General features: G+C 38.6%; 1 protein-coding gene across 3 annotated transcripts in view; it reads right to left on the bottom strand.

The window, feature by feature from the left end:
* The window catches only part of LOC126334665 (T-cell activation inhibitor, mitochondrial-like), a 304,598-nt gene that overhangs the window by 273,524 nt on the left and 18,162 nt on the right, over positions 1–12,912 (bottom strand). For 2 of the 3 annotated variants that reach the window (XM_049997127.1, XM_049997126.1), the window contains exon 2: positions 5,110–5,266. The exons of the other annotated variant lie outside the window; for it this stretch is intronic. In XM_049997127.1, the coding sequence (XP_049853084.1) occupies positions 5,110–5,266 (157 nt within the window). The remainder of the gene's footprint in view (positions 1–5,109; positions 5,267–12,912) is intronic. 3 annotated transcript variants of the gene reach the window in all.

Genomic DNA, 12,912 nt, shown 5'->3' with positions numbered 1-12,912 from the left:
TCCTCATTTTGCTTTTGTTGATGTTCATTTTATATCCTCCTTTCAAGACACTATCCACTCCGTTCAACTGCTCTTCCAAGTCTTTTGCTGTCTCTGACAGAATTACAATGTCATCGGCAAACCTCAATGTTTTTATTTCTTCTCCATGCATTTTAATACCTACTCCGAATTTTTCTTTTGTTTCCTTCACTGCTTGCTCAATATACAGATTGAATAACATCAGGGAGAGGCTACAACCCTGTCTCACTCCCTTCCCAACCACTGCTTCCCTTATATGCCCCTCGACTCTTATAACTGCCGTCTGGTTTCTGTACATATTGTAAATAGCCTTTTGCTCCCTGTATTTTACCCCTGCCACCTTCAGAATTTGAAAGAGTATTCCAGTCAACATTCTCAAAAGCTTTCTTTAAGTCTACAAATGCTAGAAACATAGGTTTGCCTTTCCTTAATCTAGCTTATAAGGTAAGTCGTAGGGTCAGTATTGCCTCACATGTTCCAATCCAAATTGATCTTCCGCGAGGTCCACTTCTACCAGTTTTTCCATTCGTCTCTAAAGAATTCGCATTAGTATTTTGCATCTGTGACTTATTAAACTGATTGTTCAGTAATTTTCACATCTGTCAGCACCTGCTTTCTTTGGGATTGGAATTATTATATTCTTCTTGAAGTCTAAGGGTATATTGTGCCAACTGACAGGGTATACAGTGCTACTGGCCATGGGAAGGGGCTTTGCAATGGTGTAGGATGCCTGCTGAAGCACCATGCTACAAAACGTAACCTTTCCAGATCATATACAGCTGTGATTCGGAATGCTGAAGATTTTACGAGAGTCGTGAAAACTTACACATCCAAAGCCCTCATTCTTTTGTCCAAAGAGGAAATCGAAGAATTCCGTGAGCAGAAAAACTACTCTTGTGTAAGGAATTCAGAAGACATTTTTGGACTCTAAGTGATGGGTGAACTCATATTGCATGCATTTTAAAGAGCAAGAAAAAAGTAATTTCGTTCATTTGGCCAACGCCTCAGAAACAGCAGGATAATATTCAGATTCACAACCAGAGAAGGAGGTTGTTTGTGGTGTGTGTGTGTATGACTGTGACTGGTAGATTGCAAAGATAACAGACACCATTTATGAGTTAAATTGTAGTGAACTTTATGCTACCACTTGGACCAGCTGCTGGATATATTTTCCAGCTGAAGGACAGCAACAACGTCATCAGTGCTCACTTCCTGTTCACAATGTTTTGAAGATTGTAAGTGCTCCGGTTCCTATTAATTCAACAGGAAGGCATCACTTTATGTCAAAGGAAGATACTGAAGGAGTGGAACCAGGTTTTAGTTCACTGACTGTCTGATTTCAGTACAAAACAGAGTGCACGGAAGTTGTATAAATTGAAACCTGTAAGTCTTTGGACCTTTCACATACATTTTGGAACCATTTAAAATATTTGAAAATTGAGTCTCTTACTCATTTTTCAAAACTAAAATTATGTTAAATAAGGCTAGGTTTTGATTTTTATGAGCCTGTTATGTGATAATGTGGTAATAAAACAGGCTTCATGTATGGTAAAAATTTCAATTGTTTATAAAACCTGTTCAACATAAAAGTGGAAGCTCTTGTTTTCAGGGAATGTAAAACTATATGGTACTAATAAACAGAAAAAAATCAAAATTTAATGGATTGGCAATTTTGAAAATTTCTTTTCTGTAAATTATAAATGCTATGGTAAAACAACTTTGACAGACTATTCCAAATGGAGGATTTCTTTGTAAACATGAAGCAATATATATATATATATATATATATATATATATATATATATATAATAGAGAGAAACTTCCACATGGGAAAAAATATATTAAAAACAAAGATTCCAAGACTTACCAAGCGGGAAAGCGCCGGCAGACAGGCACATGAACAAAACACACAAACACTCCTCTCCCTTAAAACCCACATCCTTTCATTTTTCCCTCTCCTTCCCTCTTTCCTGACGAAGCAACTGCCAGTTGCGAAAGCTCTAATTCTGTGTGTGTGTTTGTGTGTTTTGTTCATGTGCCTGTCTGCCGGCGCTTTCCCGCTTGGTAAGTCTTGGAATCTTTGTTTTTAATATATTTTTCCCATGTGGAAGTTTCTTGTAAATAAAATGGAAATGCCTTTAATGCCTTTAAATATGTCTGCTTGTGTCTGTGTATGTATGGATGGATATGTGAGTGAGTGTGTGTGTGCGCACGAGTATATACCTATCCTTTTTTCCCCCTAAGGTAAGTCTTTCCACTCCCGGGATTGGAATGACTCCTTACCCTCTCCCTTAAAACCCACATCCTTTCATCTTTCCTTTTCCTTCCCTCTTTCCTGATGAAGCAGCCACCGGTTGCGAAAGCTCGAAATTCTGTGTGTGTGTTTGTGTGTTTTATTCATTGTGCCTATCTACCGGCGCTTTCCCGCTTGGTAAGTCTTGGAATCTTTGTTTAAATATATAGAATTTTTCCAAAATTCACATCTTAAAAATGGTATGTGCAGTGTCATCTTTGGGAGGCTGTATCTCGGAGTGGAAATGTTTTTGGAGAAAACTTAGTCCTTCATTTTAACATATGCTAAATTCAATAACATCCAAGACTATGAAGGTAAGATTTTTTCTTGGCCTGCCTGAACTGATATGGACTATGCCTCGACTAGATCCACAGGAGTCGAAGCAAAAAGGGAAGAGGGCAGTTTATGAGAGCAAATTCAAATAATGCAGTCATTTCATCTGGAAGATAAATAGGACTGTTCTCACCAGAGTGTCAACAAAAAAGATATTATAACTGTAACAGTTGAAGATCAAAAAGTTGTGACAGTGAAGGTGCATACGACCCGCAGTATTAAAGAAACTTTTGCAATTTGTGAGAGCAACTATACAACTTCACATACTGGAAGATCAAAATTTGATGCAACTACAGCCAATATCAAAGTCCATTCCTTAATACCAAGAGTATTGAGAAAGATCTTTTTGCATACTTTATGTTTACCCAGCCCATTTTTCAAATGATAAATGTGCATCCCTTTTCAGCTGGATTCGCCAGTGTTTTTCCCGGACATGTGGTTGGAATTATGTCCACAAGGTTTATAACATAATCCCTCCTATAATCCCATGACATAGTTACCCAGAATGTGTTAAAATACTGCCCGCCTATCATCAGCAGAAAACTGATGACACTTCCTTTGAACAGATCTCTGGTGCATCTTCGAAGTAAATGTTGGACCTAATTTTTGTGCCTCTCTCGGAGTATCATGAGTGATTTTACCAATTCGACTTCTTTTGTAACCAATACATGTTTGTCCACGCATTCTCATAATTTTATTGGCATTTTTCTTCCAATCTTCAGGATGAGGTTTAGACTTCCTTTTCCTGACACTGCTTAAGTCACAATAAAATTCTTGGCCTTCACTGTCAGCATCATTATTGCTCCCATAATCTTCCAATAATTATCCAGAGTGTTTGGCAAACAATGAGCACCATCGCATAGCAATGAGTGTGAAGTACTGCCATCACTAGTGGAAACTGTGACTGAGGTGTCATTTTGAGCATTATTGGATACAGCCACTGAAGTTTCTAGATGGAAAAATATTTATAAATTAATTTAAGCAGACAAAGATGAAGCTCAAACTCATGTATTTATGAGAACAACAGCATCAGTAATACTATTAACAATAACCCCAAGAAAATTTACCTGCGTCATTAGATGTTGCAGGAACAGTAATCGAGAACCCAATATACGAAATTAATTCTTCTTCAGTAAATGTAACTTCCTCATTACGAATTTTCTCACCTATTGCTTGTTCTGCGTTTATGTGAGATCCTACAAGAAAGTGGATGGTCTACAAACCTTTGGCAGAAATGAATAAGGCACAGAACAAGTGAAGTGGGGGGCTTTCTGATTTATATCACAATAAGACACTTGCAGTGCTACTAACATTCAAAGGTGAATAATAAAACAATTTTCTTACCACTGTCAGTCACTCTCAGAAACGATTCTCCGCTTTCATAAGCTGATTTCAGCTGAGAAACAGTTTGTTCTTCAGTAAAAAGATCATCATGTACATCGCTGTCCATTATCATGAATGAAGCTACAAGCAAGGAACCACTTCCGAGCACTGTTAAATACGTAATAAGCCAGTAACAATGTGCTGTGGCTGAGCGCGCTTTTGTATTTACACGGTATTGTTTACAGATACGCGGTATTTAATTCTCTACAGTTCCGCAGTATTACCATCTATTTATTTTTTTATTTTGTCACATACACGGTATTGTTTTAGATAATTTTTTCATGGCAAATAACTAAAAATTTGGCATTATGGCATTAAGAGCAGATGCGCATATGGTCAACAACATCATCCGACTGAAAAATAAAAAATCAGCAATTCGTCAGTTACGCTGCATTGTTTAATCATCGACAATATTATATTGGTTGAGTATAAATGTGACTCTTTGGCTGTTGTTTTGCAATTACATTGTTGGAAAATGCTGCCCTGTAATATTAAAGTCATTAAGAAATGATTTTCGGAGTACCCTTACTACTACAGTCCCATATGTTGTACTATATTTGTTGAATGGCATCTGGATTAATTAAAAATTTGCCTAATATGTATTGTATGATATCTCATCTCATCCCTAATTATTTTCTCCAGTATAGCTTTGCTGCACTTTAAATGGCACTCTGACTGCTCTTCCCTGAAAAACTGCAACATTTTCTCACTTTCCAACACAATAATAATAACCAATTTTCATACATAGTTCTAAACAAAGGGATCATCTTTGAATTAAGAGTAAGTAACTAAAATCATTATTAACACAAATATATCAACAAGAACCCAAGCATGTATCATACAAAACACCAAAAATATTACTCTTTTGATTTAGAAAAATCTTCTTAAAAAAACAAAAAAGAGTAACCAGAGAGTGCTATTAATTCAGAATCTGACACCTATAATACCAACACATTCAACAATTTTGTTCTATGTTTGCTATTTGCTATTCACTGTGTCATCTGTCAACCTAGAAACAACCTGCTTTTAATTTACACTTAATGACATGAAAAATTCACAGAAAAAAAAACAGCTAATCTTACCCTCTCAGTTGGATACTGACCAAAGAGGTCAGGATGCACAGAAAAATAAAATGGTCGCAAAGCTGTCGAAACTTCTGAAGAACTTAATAATCGGGAAAATCTGGATGTGTGTGTGCCAGTGGACCAAAAAAACAGTGCCTTCTTTTGAAGTGCAAGCCTGCAAGTAGAACAAGTAATACAAAATTAATTTCACTATATTTGCACAAACAGGCTGCTTGTGAAGTGATGCCTAGCTGAGGTATAATAATTCAAAACAAAGTGGAACAACACCAGTGTGTAGTAGTTACACAGCATTCAATTATTTCTGATCACAGCAGCAAGATGTAAGCAAAAACTGCCTTGTGTAAATACATTACCTGACATAGTTAAGTTTGAAAATTTGGAGATAACTACCAGAAAAAGTGAACATCTGAGGTCAGGTATTGAGTTGCAGGTGGATAACAATATTTGTAAGAGCACTGTACACGAAAGGGACTGAGTTAGGTTTGAGTTTGCTCTGCACAGTTTTAATCTACCAGGAAGTTTCATCACTCACATACATTTCTTCCAAAAGCAAGGAATACGCTCCAGCCGTGTATATTAAAAAACTAAAAACCCGCCTCGATTTTGCAATCAAAAAGGGTTTTTAGTTTTTTAATATATTAACCAACGATTGCTGACGCACTGTGATGTTGAAGGTTCCAGCCTTGTATGTTAGGTGACTGTATAAATGCAATGTAAAGAGTAGGCAAATATGCAGCTCGTTCATTATAAGCTTAAATTTTATAATCGTGTACAGATTCAGTCACACACAACAGGGAATTTCAATATGACACTCTGACAACATAAACTTAGAAAAATATCTGAATCTGATACTGCACAAGCAACTAAGCTTTATCAGAGATACTGGATGTTCAATACAGCATAGTTTTGTAACTTTGAAAGAAAAAATTGTATAACTCCAGTAAAAGCTAAATATAATACCTCATGCATAAGACTGCCATTATCCTTTTTTCTTATTGAGACAGTTCTTTTTTCACTCATACAGATGAAGTACGAACAAAAGCAAAAATTTCACATTGGTCACAGCCTCACAGAGAGGAGAGACAAGCAGGCAACCAAACTAATAATTGTGTCCAAGTCATTCAAGGGAATATCCTAAGAAACATACAGAAACCAGACAATTTCAGAAATGATGTAAACATAGTTTTTGATGCAGTCTCTCTTTCAACTTAATTACTACTATTTGTACCTGTGGTACACCTACTTGTCAAACATAAATCCACTTCTGAAACAGGTTACATGCTTGGCCATATCTGGACCTCTAAACACCTCCCTGTTAGTGTGTCTTTATTTATGAACATGGTGATTGCTACAGGTACATCACTCTTGGCAATCATAATAAACTTCTGTATATAAACAAACAAACACCATCCGAACAGGTCTTGGGAGGCCCAACAGTACTGACCAGCTGCTGTGTCATCCTCAGCCCTTAGGTATCACCAGATGCAGATACAGAGGGGCACATGATCAGACCACCACACTCCTGATTCTTATCAATTTTTGTGACCAGTGCCACTACATCACAATCAAGTAGTCCTCAACTGGTCCCACATGACATGAGTGCACCCTGCTCGCCAACAGCACTCAGCAAATCTGGACGGTGACCAAACCAAGTTCTAGCCAAGTCTCACAGCACTTAACTTCACAAGGTCTGACAGGAACCAGGGCTACCACTTCTATATAGAACATTTTAAGGAAGAATCATCATATCATCTTGATTTGCTTTTTGCTTTAAGTGGAAGAGTTTTTTTTCAAATCTGGCTCAATGGAAGCAAAAGCATATCAACTCCAAATGAGAAAGTACATGTAGAATCAACTACCAGCATGAATTTGTGAAGAGAAAAGATCATAGCAAGCAAATCTTGAGTATCTAACACACACAGCCCTACTGTGTGTACCAGATGGAACATGGACCCCATTTGCTACTCATTGGTGCCAAATTTCTACCCCATTTCACTGTTACTACACTTCACTCCACCTTATTTCTCTCAACACCCTATCTCAAACAACCCTTCACCCCAATCAGTCTGCCACATGGGACAATGAAACTGTTACAACAATGTAGCCATACATTCTTATCTGAGTGTTTTGTTAGCCTGTGAGCTTCAAAGAAGGACAGTGTCTAAAAGCTTCACAATAATTTCAATCTCTTTACATGCCCCTAAAAAGTAGCGTTCCAGTTCCACATTCACACATGCCCTACATCTCCAACAGCACTCAAGAACCATCTGTAAAAGATGACTCTCCCTCCAGTTGCCCAATTTCACCATGAACAGGAACAACTAAACTCCATGTAGGCTTCCCCTACCTTTCACTGAAATGATGAGTACTATTCCCACCTCCCCCAAAATGTTGTTCTGCCACCCAAGAAATGTACAAAATATGCAGGTCCATCCTTATGGCACATCTACCACAAACCCCTTGGCAAATGGGATATGCAAGATACAGGTGCAAGATATGTATTTATTTATTTAACCTGATCTGATTAGGGCCATCAGGCCCTCTCTTACATCGGACATGGTTCAACACATACAATATCTTTTTTACATCATAGTTACCTATAAAATAACAATTTTAATCTGACAAAGAGTATTAAAATGATATGATATGATGTGATGTGTGTAAATAATACTGATTATGAACTAATAATGTTAACGCTGGCAGTACTTCTACTGCTGCTGCTGCTGCTGCTAGTACTATCACCGCTATAGTTGGAGTCACGAATGATGGTGGTTGAGTTTAGGCTTGTTATGCACACCTACACCACGCATTCTCTGACGGCAAATGAGAGTTCAGTAGTGATCCAAGCACTCTGCTCTGAATGCTGTAGCTAATGCAAGCTTTAAGTGTTACCGTAGCAAGTTCTTTGTTGAATTTTTATGCCATTTGTTGTGAGTTGTCATGGTTGATGGTGGTGATAAGTGATACATTCTGCACAAGCAAACTAGAGACATAATTTGCAGGATATATGCTTTTGTCAAGGAGAAAGCACACACATGCGCATACTATCACTTGGAATCATCACCAACACAACCCTTGTCCATGCCTCAACATGCGTGAATGCCATCATTCATGGATCAAACTTTAATAGTAATAATAATAATGATGATGATGATGATGACAATGGCAAACATAAAAAGAATTTACAGGTCTATAAAAATAGATGATTTCTGATATAGTGAGTCTTGGGAAACAGAAATTTAAGGAGACTGCATCACTGAAAAATGCTGGGAAATGAGGAAGATCTAGTTGGAAATAAGGATGTCATGGGTAATGAGTGCATACAGGGACAATGGTAGTCATCATTGTTCCTTCAGTAGATATGACATTAACTGCCCTCTCAGTACTCTAATACAATGTGTGAGGTTATTCCAGAGTCAGGTTATTGCTACTGACAAGGGAACCTCCCCATCGCACCCCCCTCATTCCAGAGTCAGGTTATTGCTACTGTCAAGGGAACCTCCCCATCGCACCCCCCTCAGATTTAGTTATAAGTTGGCACAGTGGATAGGCCTTGAAGAACTGAACATAGATCAATCGAGAAAACAGGAAGAAGTTGTATGGAACTATGAAAAAATAAGCAAAATATACAAACTGAGTAGTCCATGCAAAGATAGGCAACATCAAGGATAATCTGAGCTCAGGAGCGCTGTGGTCCCGTGGTTAGCGTGAGCAGCTGTGGAACGAGAGGTCCTTGGTTCAAGTCTCCCCTCGAGTGAAAAGTTTACTTGCTTTATTTTCGCGTAGCTATGATCTGTCCGTTCATTCATTGACAAGTCTGTTCACTATAATAAGTTTAGTGTCTGTGTTTTGCGACAGCACCGCAAAACCGTGCGATTAGTAGACAAAATGTCGTGCCTCTTCAATAGGAACCGAAAACATTTGATCGCAAGGTCATAGGTCAACCGATTCCTCCACAGGAAAACACGTCTGATATATTCTATATGACACTGGTGACGGCATGTGCATCACATGACAGGAATATGTTGTCGACCCACATAACTTGTACACTTGGCGAATGGGTAAAAAGATTCTTCTACGTTGCCCGATTTAGGTTTTCTTGTGGATGTGATAATTACTCCCAAAAAAGTGATGAAAACATGAGTTTGTCACATAAACTGCAACAAATGAATCCAACAGTTTCACAGTCGCACACTTTTCCCTGTGCTCTGTCAAAACATATGTTTTTAACATTTTCAAATTTTTCCTTGTGTAGACCGTCAAATCCTGCATATGTCCAAGCAAATCTGAACGTGTCCTGGAATTTCAGAGAACGAAGTTGATTATGTGAGAGTGCCTGAACTTTGGTAATTGTCTGAAAATAAAAAATTAAACTTTTCGCTCGAAGGAAGACTTGAACCAAGGACCTCTCATTGCGCAACTGCTCACGCTAACCACGGGACCACGGCGCTTCTGAGTTGAGTCAATCCTTGATGTTGCCTATCTTGCGCATGGATTACTCTGTTTGTATATTTTGCTTATTTTTTCATAGTTCCACACAACTACTTCCTGTTTTCTCGATTGATCTGTGTTCAGTTTTTCAAGTCTTATCCACTGTGCCAACTTATAACTAAATCCGAGGGGGAAGTGATGGGGAGGTTCCCTTGTGAGAAGGACTCCTAGAAAGTGGCTGAATGATTAAGTGGGACGAAAGGATTTTGTTCTGAAGGGAATGGTTATTTCTGCCATGTTGTTCAGACAAGAGTGTTAAGGTCAAGGAAAGATATGAGGAACAGTGTATATTGGTAAAACTGTAGAGAAGAAAGAGGGGGAGGGGGTTATGAAAATCGCTGTGCTTGCCTGCATCCAGCCATGATAGCAGTGCATGTGATGTTGAAACATGATCAAAGAGTCAAACACCACAGATATAACAAAGACAGGCGTTCATAACCAGTTCCTGGTGCTATGAGCTTTCCTGCAAGAGATCTTACAAGATAACAGCATTGTAATCAATAATTGGAAGTATAAGTGTTAGTCCAAATTTCGTTTTCAGGTTAAGCGGGAAGAGCTTTTTATATTTTTGTAGAGCATGGAGAGATGCTGATGCCTTCTTGCACACTGCAGTTGTGTGCTGAGTAAAATTTAGATTTCCATCTATTATTACTCCTAGATTCTCTGATGAGGGAGAGAAGTTGATACGTGTCCCGTTTAGGATTAAAGATGGTAAGGATTCCCGATATTTTGAGCTAATGAGCCTAGAATGACCAACCAGTACCACTTCTTCCTATATTCTGAGTCCATTTTGATAGTGCTCTCAGGTCAGGATTGAGATTCTCGACAGGTGTCTCCAGGTTTAATGGTTTTCCACTTAGTTACAACTGGAGGTCGTCAGCATATTTGTGGTATTTGCAATAGGACAAAACAGATGACACATCGTTGATATACAATGAAAAGAGTATAGGGCCTAACACCAAACCCTGGAGGATACTTGACACTATTTGCATCCACTGTGGTGCTGGACATGATGCATTGCTGACAAGACGTCAGGCACGAGTGAAATTGTAGCAACATGACTGTCTCCATGAAAGATCATACACTGCTGTTAAAGCTCTTTTACAAGAACAGTGACTGTGCTCCAGTAGCCCTGCAGATCTTCCAGACACTCATGCGCATGAAAAAAGGCATCAGTCCATTGTCTGCCAAGGATCTAAAGAAACTGATTACAACATTCGAAAAGACGTGTTCTTTTGAAATCCAGTGTGGCAGAGGGAGAAAAGCAACAGATGTGACATCTGTTGATGATGTAACAACAGTGTTGTAGAAGGGGTCAAACGATGGTGTGCAAACATCTAATACAAGAGGAATTGCCAGAACACTGGACATGCCTGTGAGCATGAAGCATAAAGTTGTATGAAACATCCTGCATTGCTATGTTCAGGAGTTGCTTCCTGCTGACTTGCAAGAAAGACATTTGCTTGTGCTGGAAATCCTTGCCCACTTGGAAGGGGACTATGAATGGATATGGACCATTCTGTGGAAGACAAAGCCCATTTCCACATCCAAGGACATATCAATATGCAGAATATGGACAATGGAAAATCCGCACATGCACAAACCCATACCACTTCCTCTGCAGAGGTAACAGCAATATTGTGGTGCTATCTGATGGCATCACTTAACGTAGAGCCATATTTTTTCAAGGATTTGAGTCCTACAGGTCCTGTTGCCTGTACCATCACTGGTAAATACTATGAGAGTCTTTCGTGCACCCACATTATTACAACACCAACAGTGTGGATGTGTGGGTAGGACCACTTCTATGCAAGATAGCGCTGCTCCACACACTGCACAGCCAGTGATGCAGCTGCTGCAGAGGCATTTTAGAAAAAGCAAGAATTATCAGCCATCTGCAGGCTGGCCATCTAGATCACCTGATCTTAATCCATGGGACTTCCTGCTGTGGGGTTATTCAAAAAATGTTGTGTTCAGTGCTCCAATTATGGATGTAACTGAACCGAAGGCACACACTGCACAATGCATTTTGAACATAACCCTCTGGACACTCTGATCTGTTGTGGAACTTGCTGTTTCTTGATTTCAACTTGTCTCAAAAGAATCAGAAACTGATATTTTCCTTTTTGTGCAGTTTTTGGCCCCAAGGCAATTACAAATCAATGAAATTTTGCTTTTTATGTGGTTTTTGGTCTCAGGACAATAAAACCTGTTTTTTCCATCCAATCCAGTATGACCTTGCCTTGGTGGATGGACTTATCTAACTAATAGTGCCACAACTGTTGACTGTTGAAGTTGTGCAGTTATGCACATGGAACAGTACAGATGGTGTAATGAGCAACTCAAACCATAGCTACCGTATGGCAATTCATATATCATTTGTAGCCAACCCCATTTACGTTAACATGCTTACAGTGCCATCTACTGGTAAAATTTTCATTAATTTGTTTTTGTTTCATGACATTTACACTGCGTTAGTAATATGCTGTTAAAATTTGACATTATTCATTGCAGTGGTTCTCTTTCTACAGAATTTTGAACCTGGAACTTTAATTATTGACACCCTGTATATATTTTAAGGCTCTGAATGGTACAGAAGAATGAAAATATGTCAATAATCAGAGGGTGCTGTGGGAATGTACTTTTTAGGTAGTGGCTTAACTAGTTCCTTTGTGCATGCCTCAGGGAAAACACATATTTAAGGAGTGGCTGAAGGTATCTGCTGTAGTGGGCTATAGTGTGTCAATAATAAGCTTTTTCTTTTGGACTGTAATGCCATCATGTCCAGCAGATGATGATCTGATGCGCTTAATGGATTTTTGGATACTATTGCAATTAACATGCTTCAAATAGAATTTTTTGTGGCTACAGTTGTTTACTCCCATGAAGTAATCAATAAGTCTCTGTTTCGTTTGCAGTTCAATTTTAGTTGTAGGTAATGTGAAGTTCCAATTCAGTTATTAGTCTGGGGCAATGAGATCAGCTGTAGCTTTTACTTTGCCTATAACAACAACACACGTTTTTTTCATAGGCCAGCTGGTCTATTTCTTTTGTCGGTTAATGTATGAGCACGTTTCAGTTTCACATTTCTCACAGCTTGATTAACTCTGTTCTGCTTCTGCTTGTAGGAAATATGATTCTCAGGCACAGGCCAGAGTCTTGTGCACCCAAGGAGCAGCACCCCTAAGTAAGTTGGTTATTAAATCCATGAAGTTTTCTGTTTATGTCCAAGAAGGGAATGCATGATGTCCCCCAAAATATTTCTTGCCTCTCAGTTGCAAATTCAGATAATTGTATGCAGCTACTAGC

The sequence above is a fragment of the Schistocerca gregaria genome, chromosome 2 (genome assembly GCF_023897955.1).
Source record: "Schistocerca gregaria isolate iqSchGreg1 chromosome 2, iqSchGreg1.2, whole genome shotgun sequence".
Classification (NCBI taxonomy): Eukaryota; Metazoa; Arthropoda; class Insecta; order Orthoptera; family Acrididae; genus Schistocerca; species Schistocerca gregaria.
Note: the sequence above shows the minus strand (reverse complement) of the source record. Positions and strands in the feature narration are given on the sequence as shown.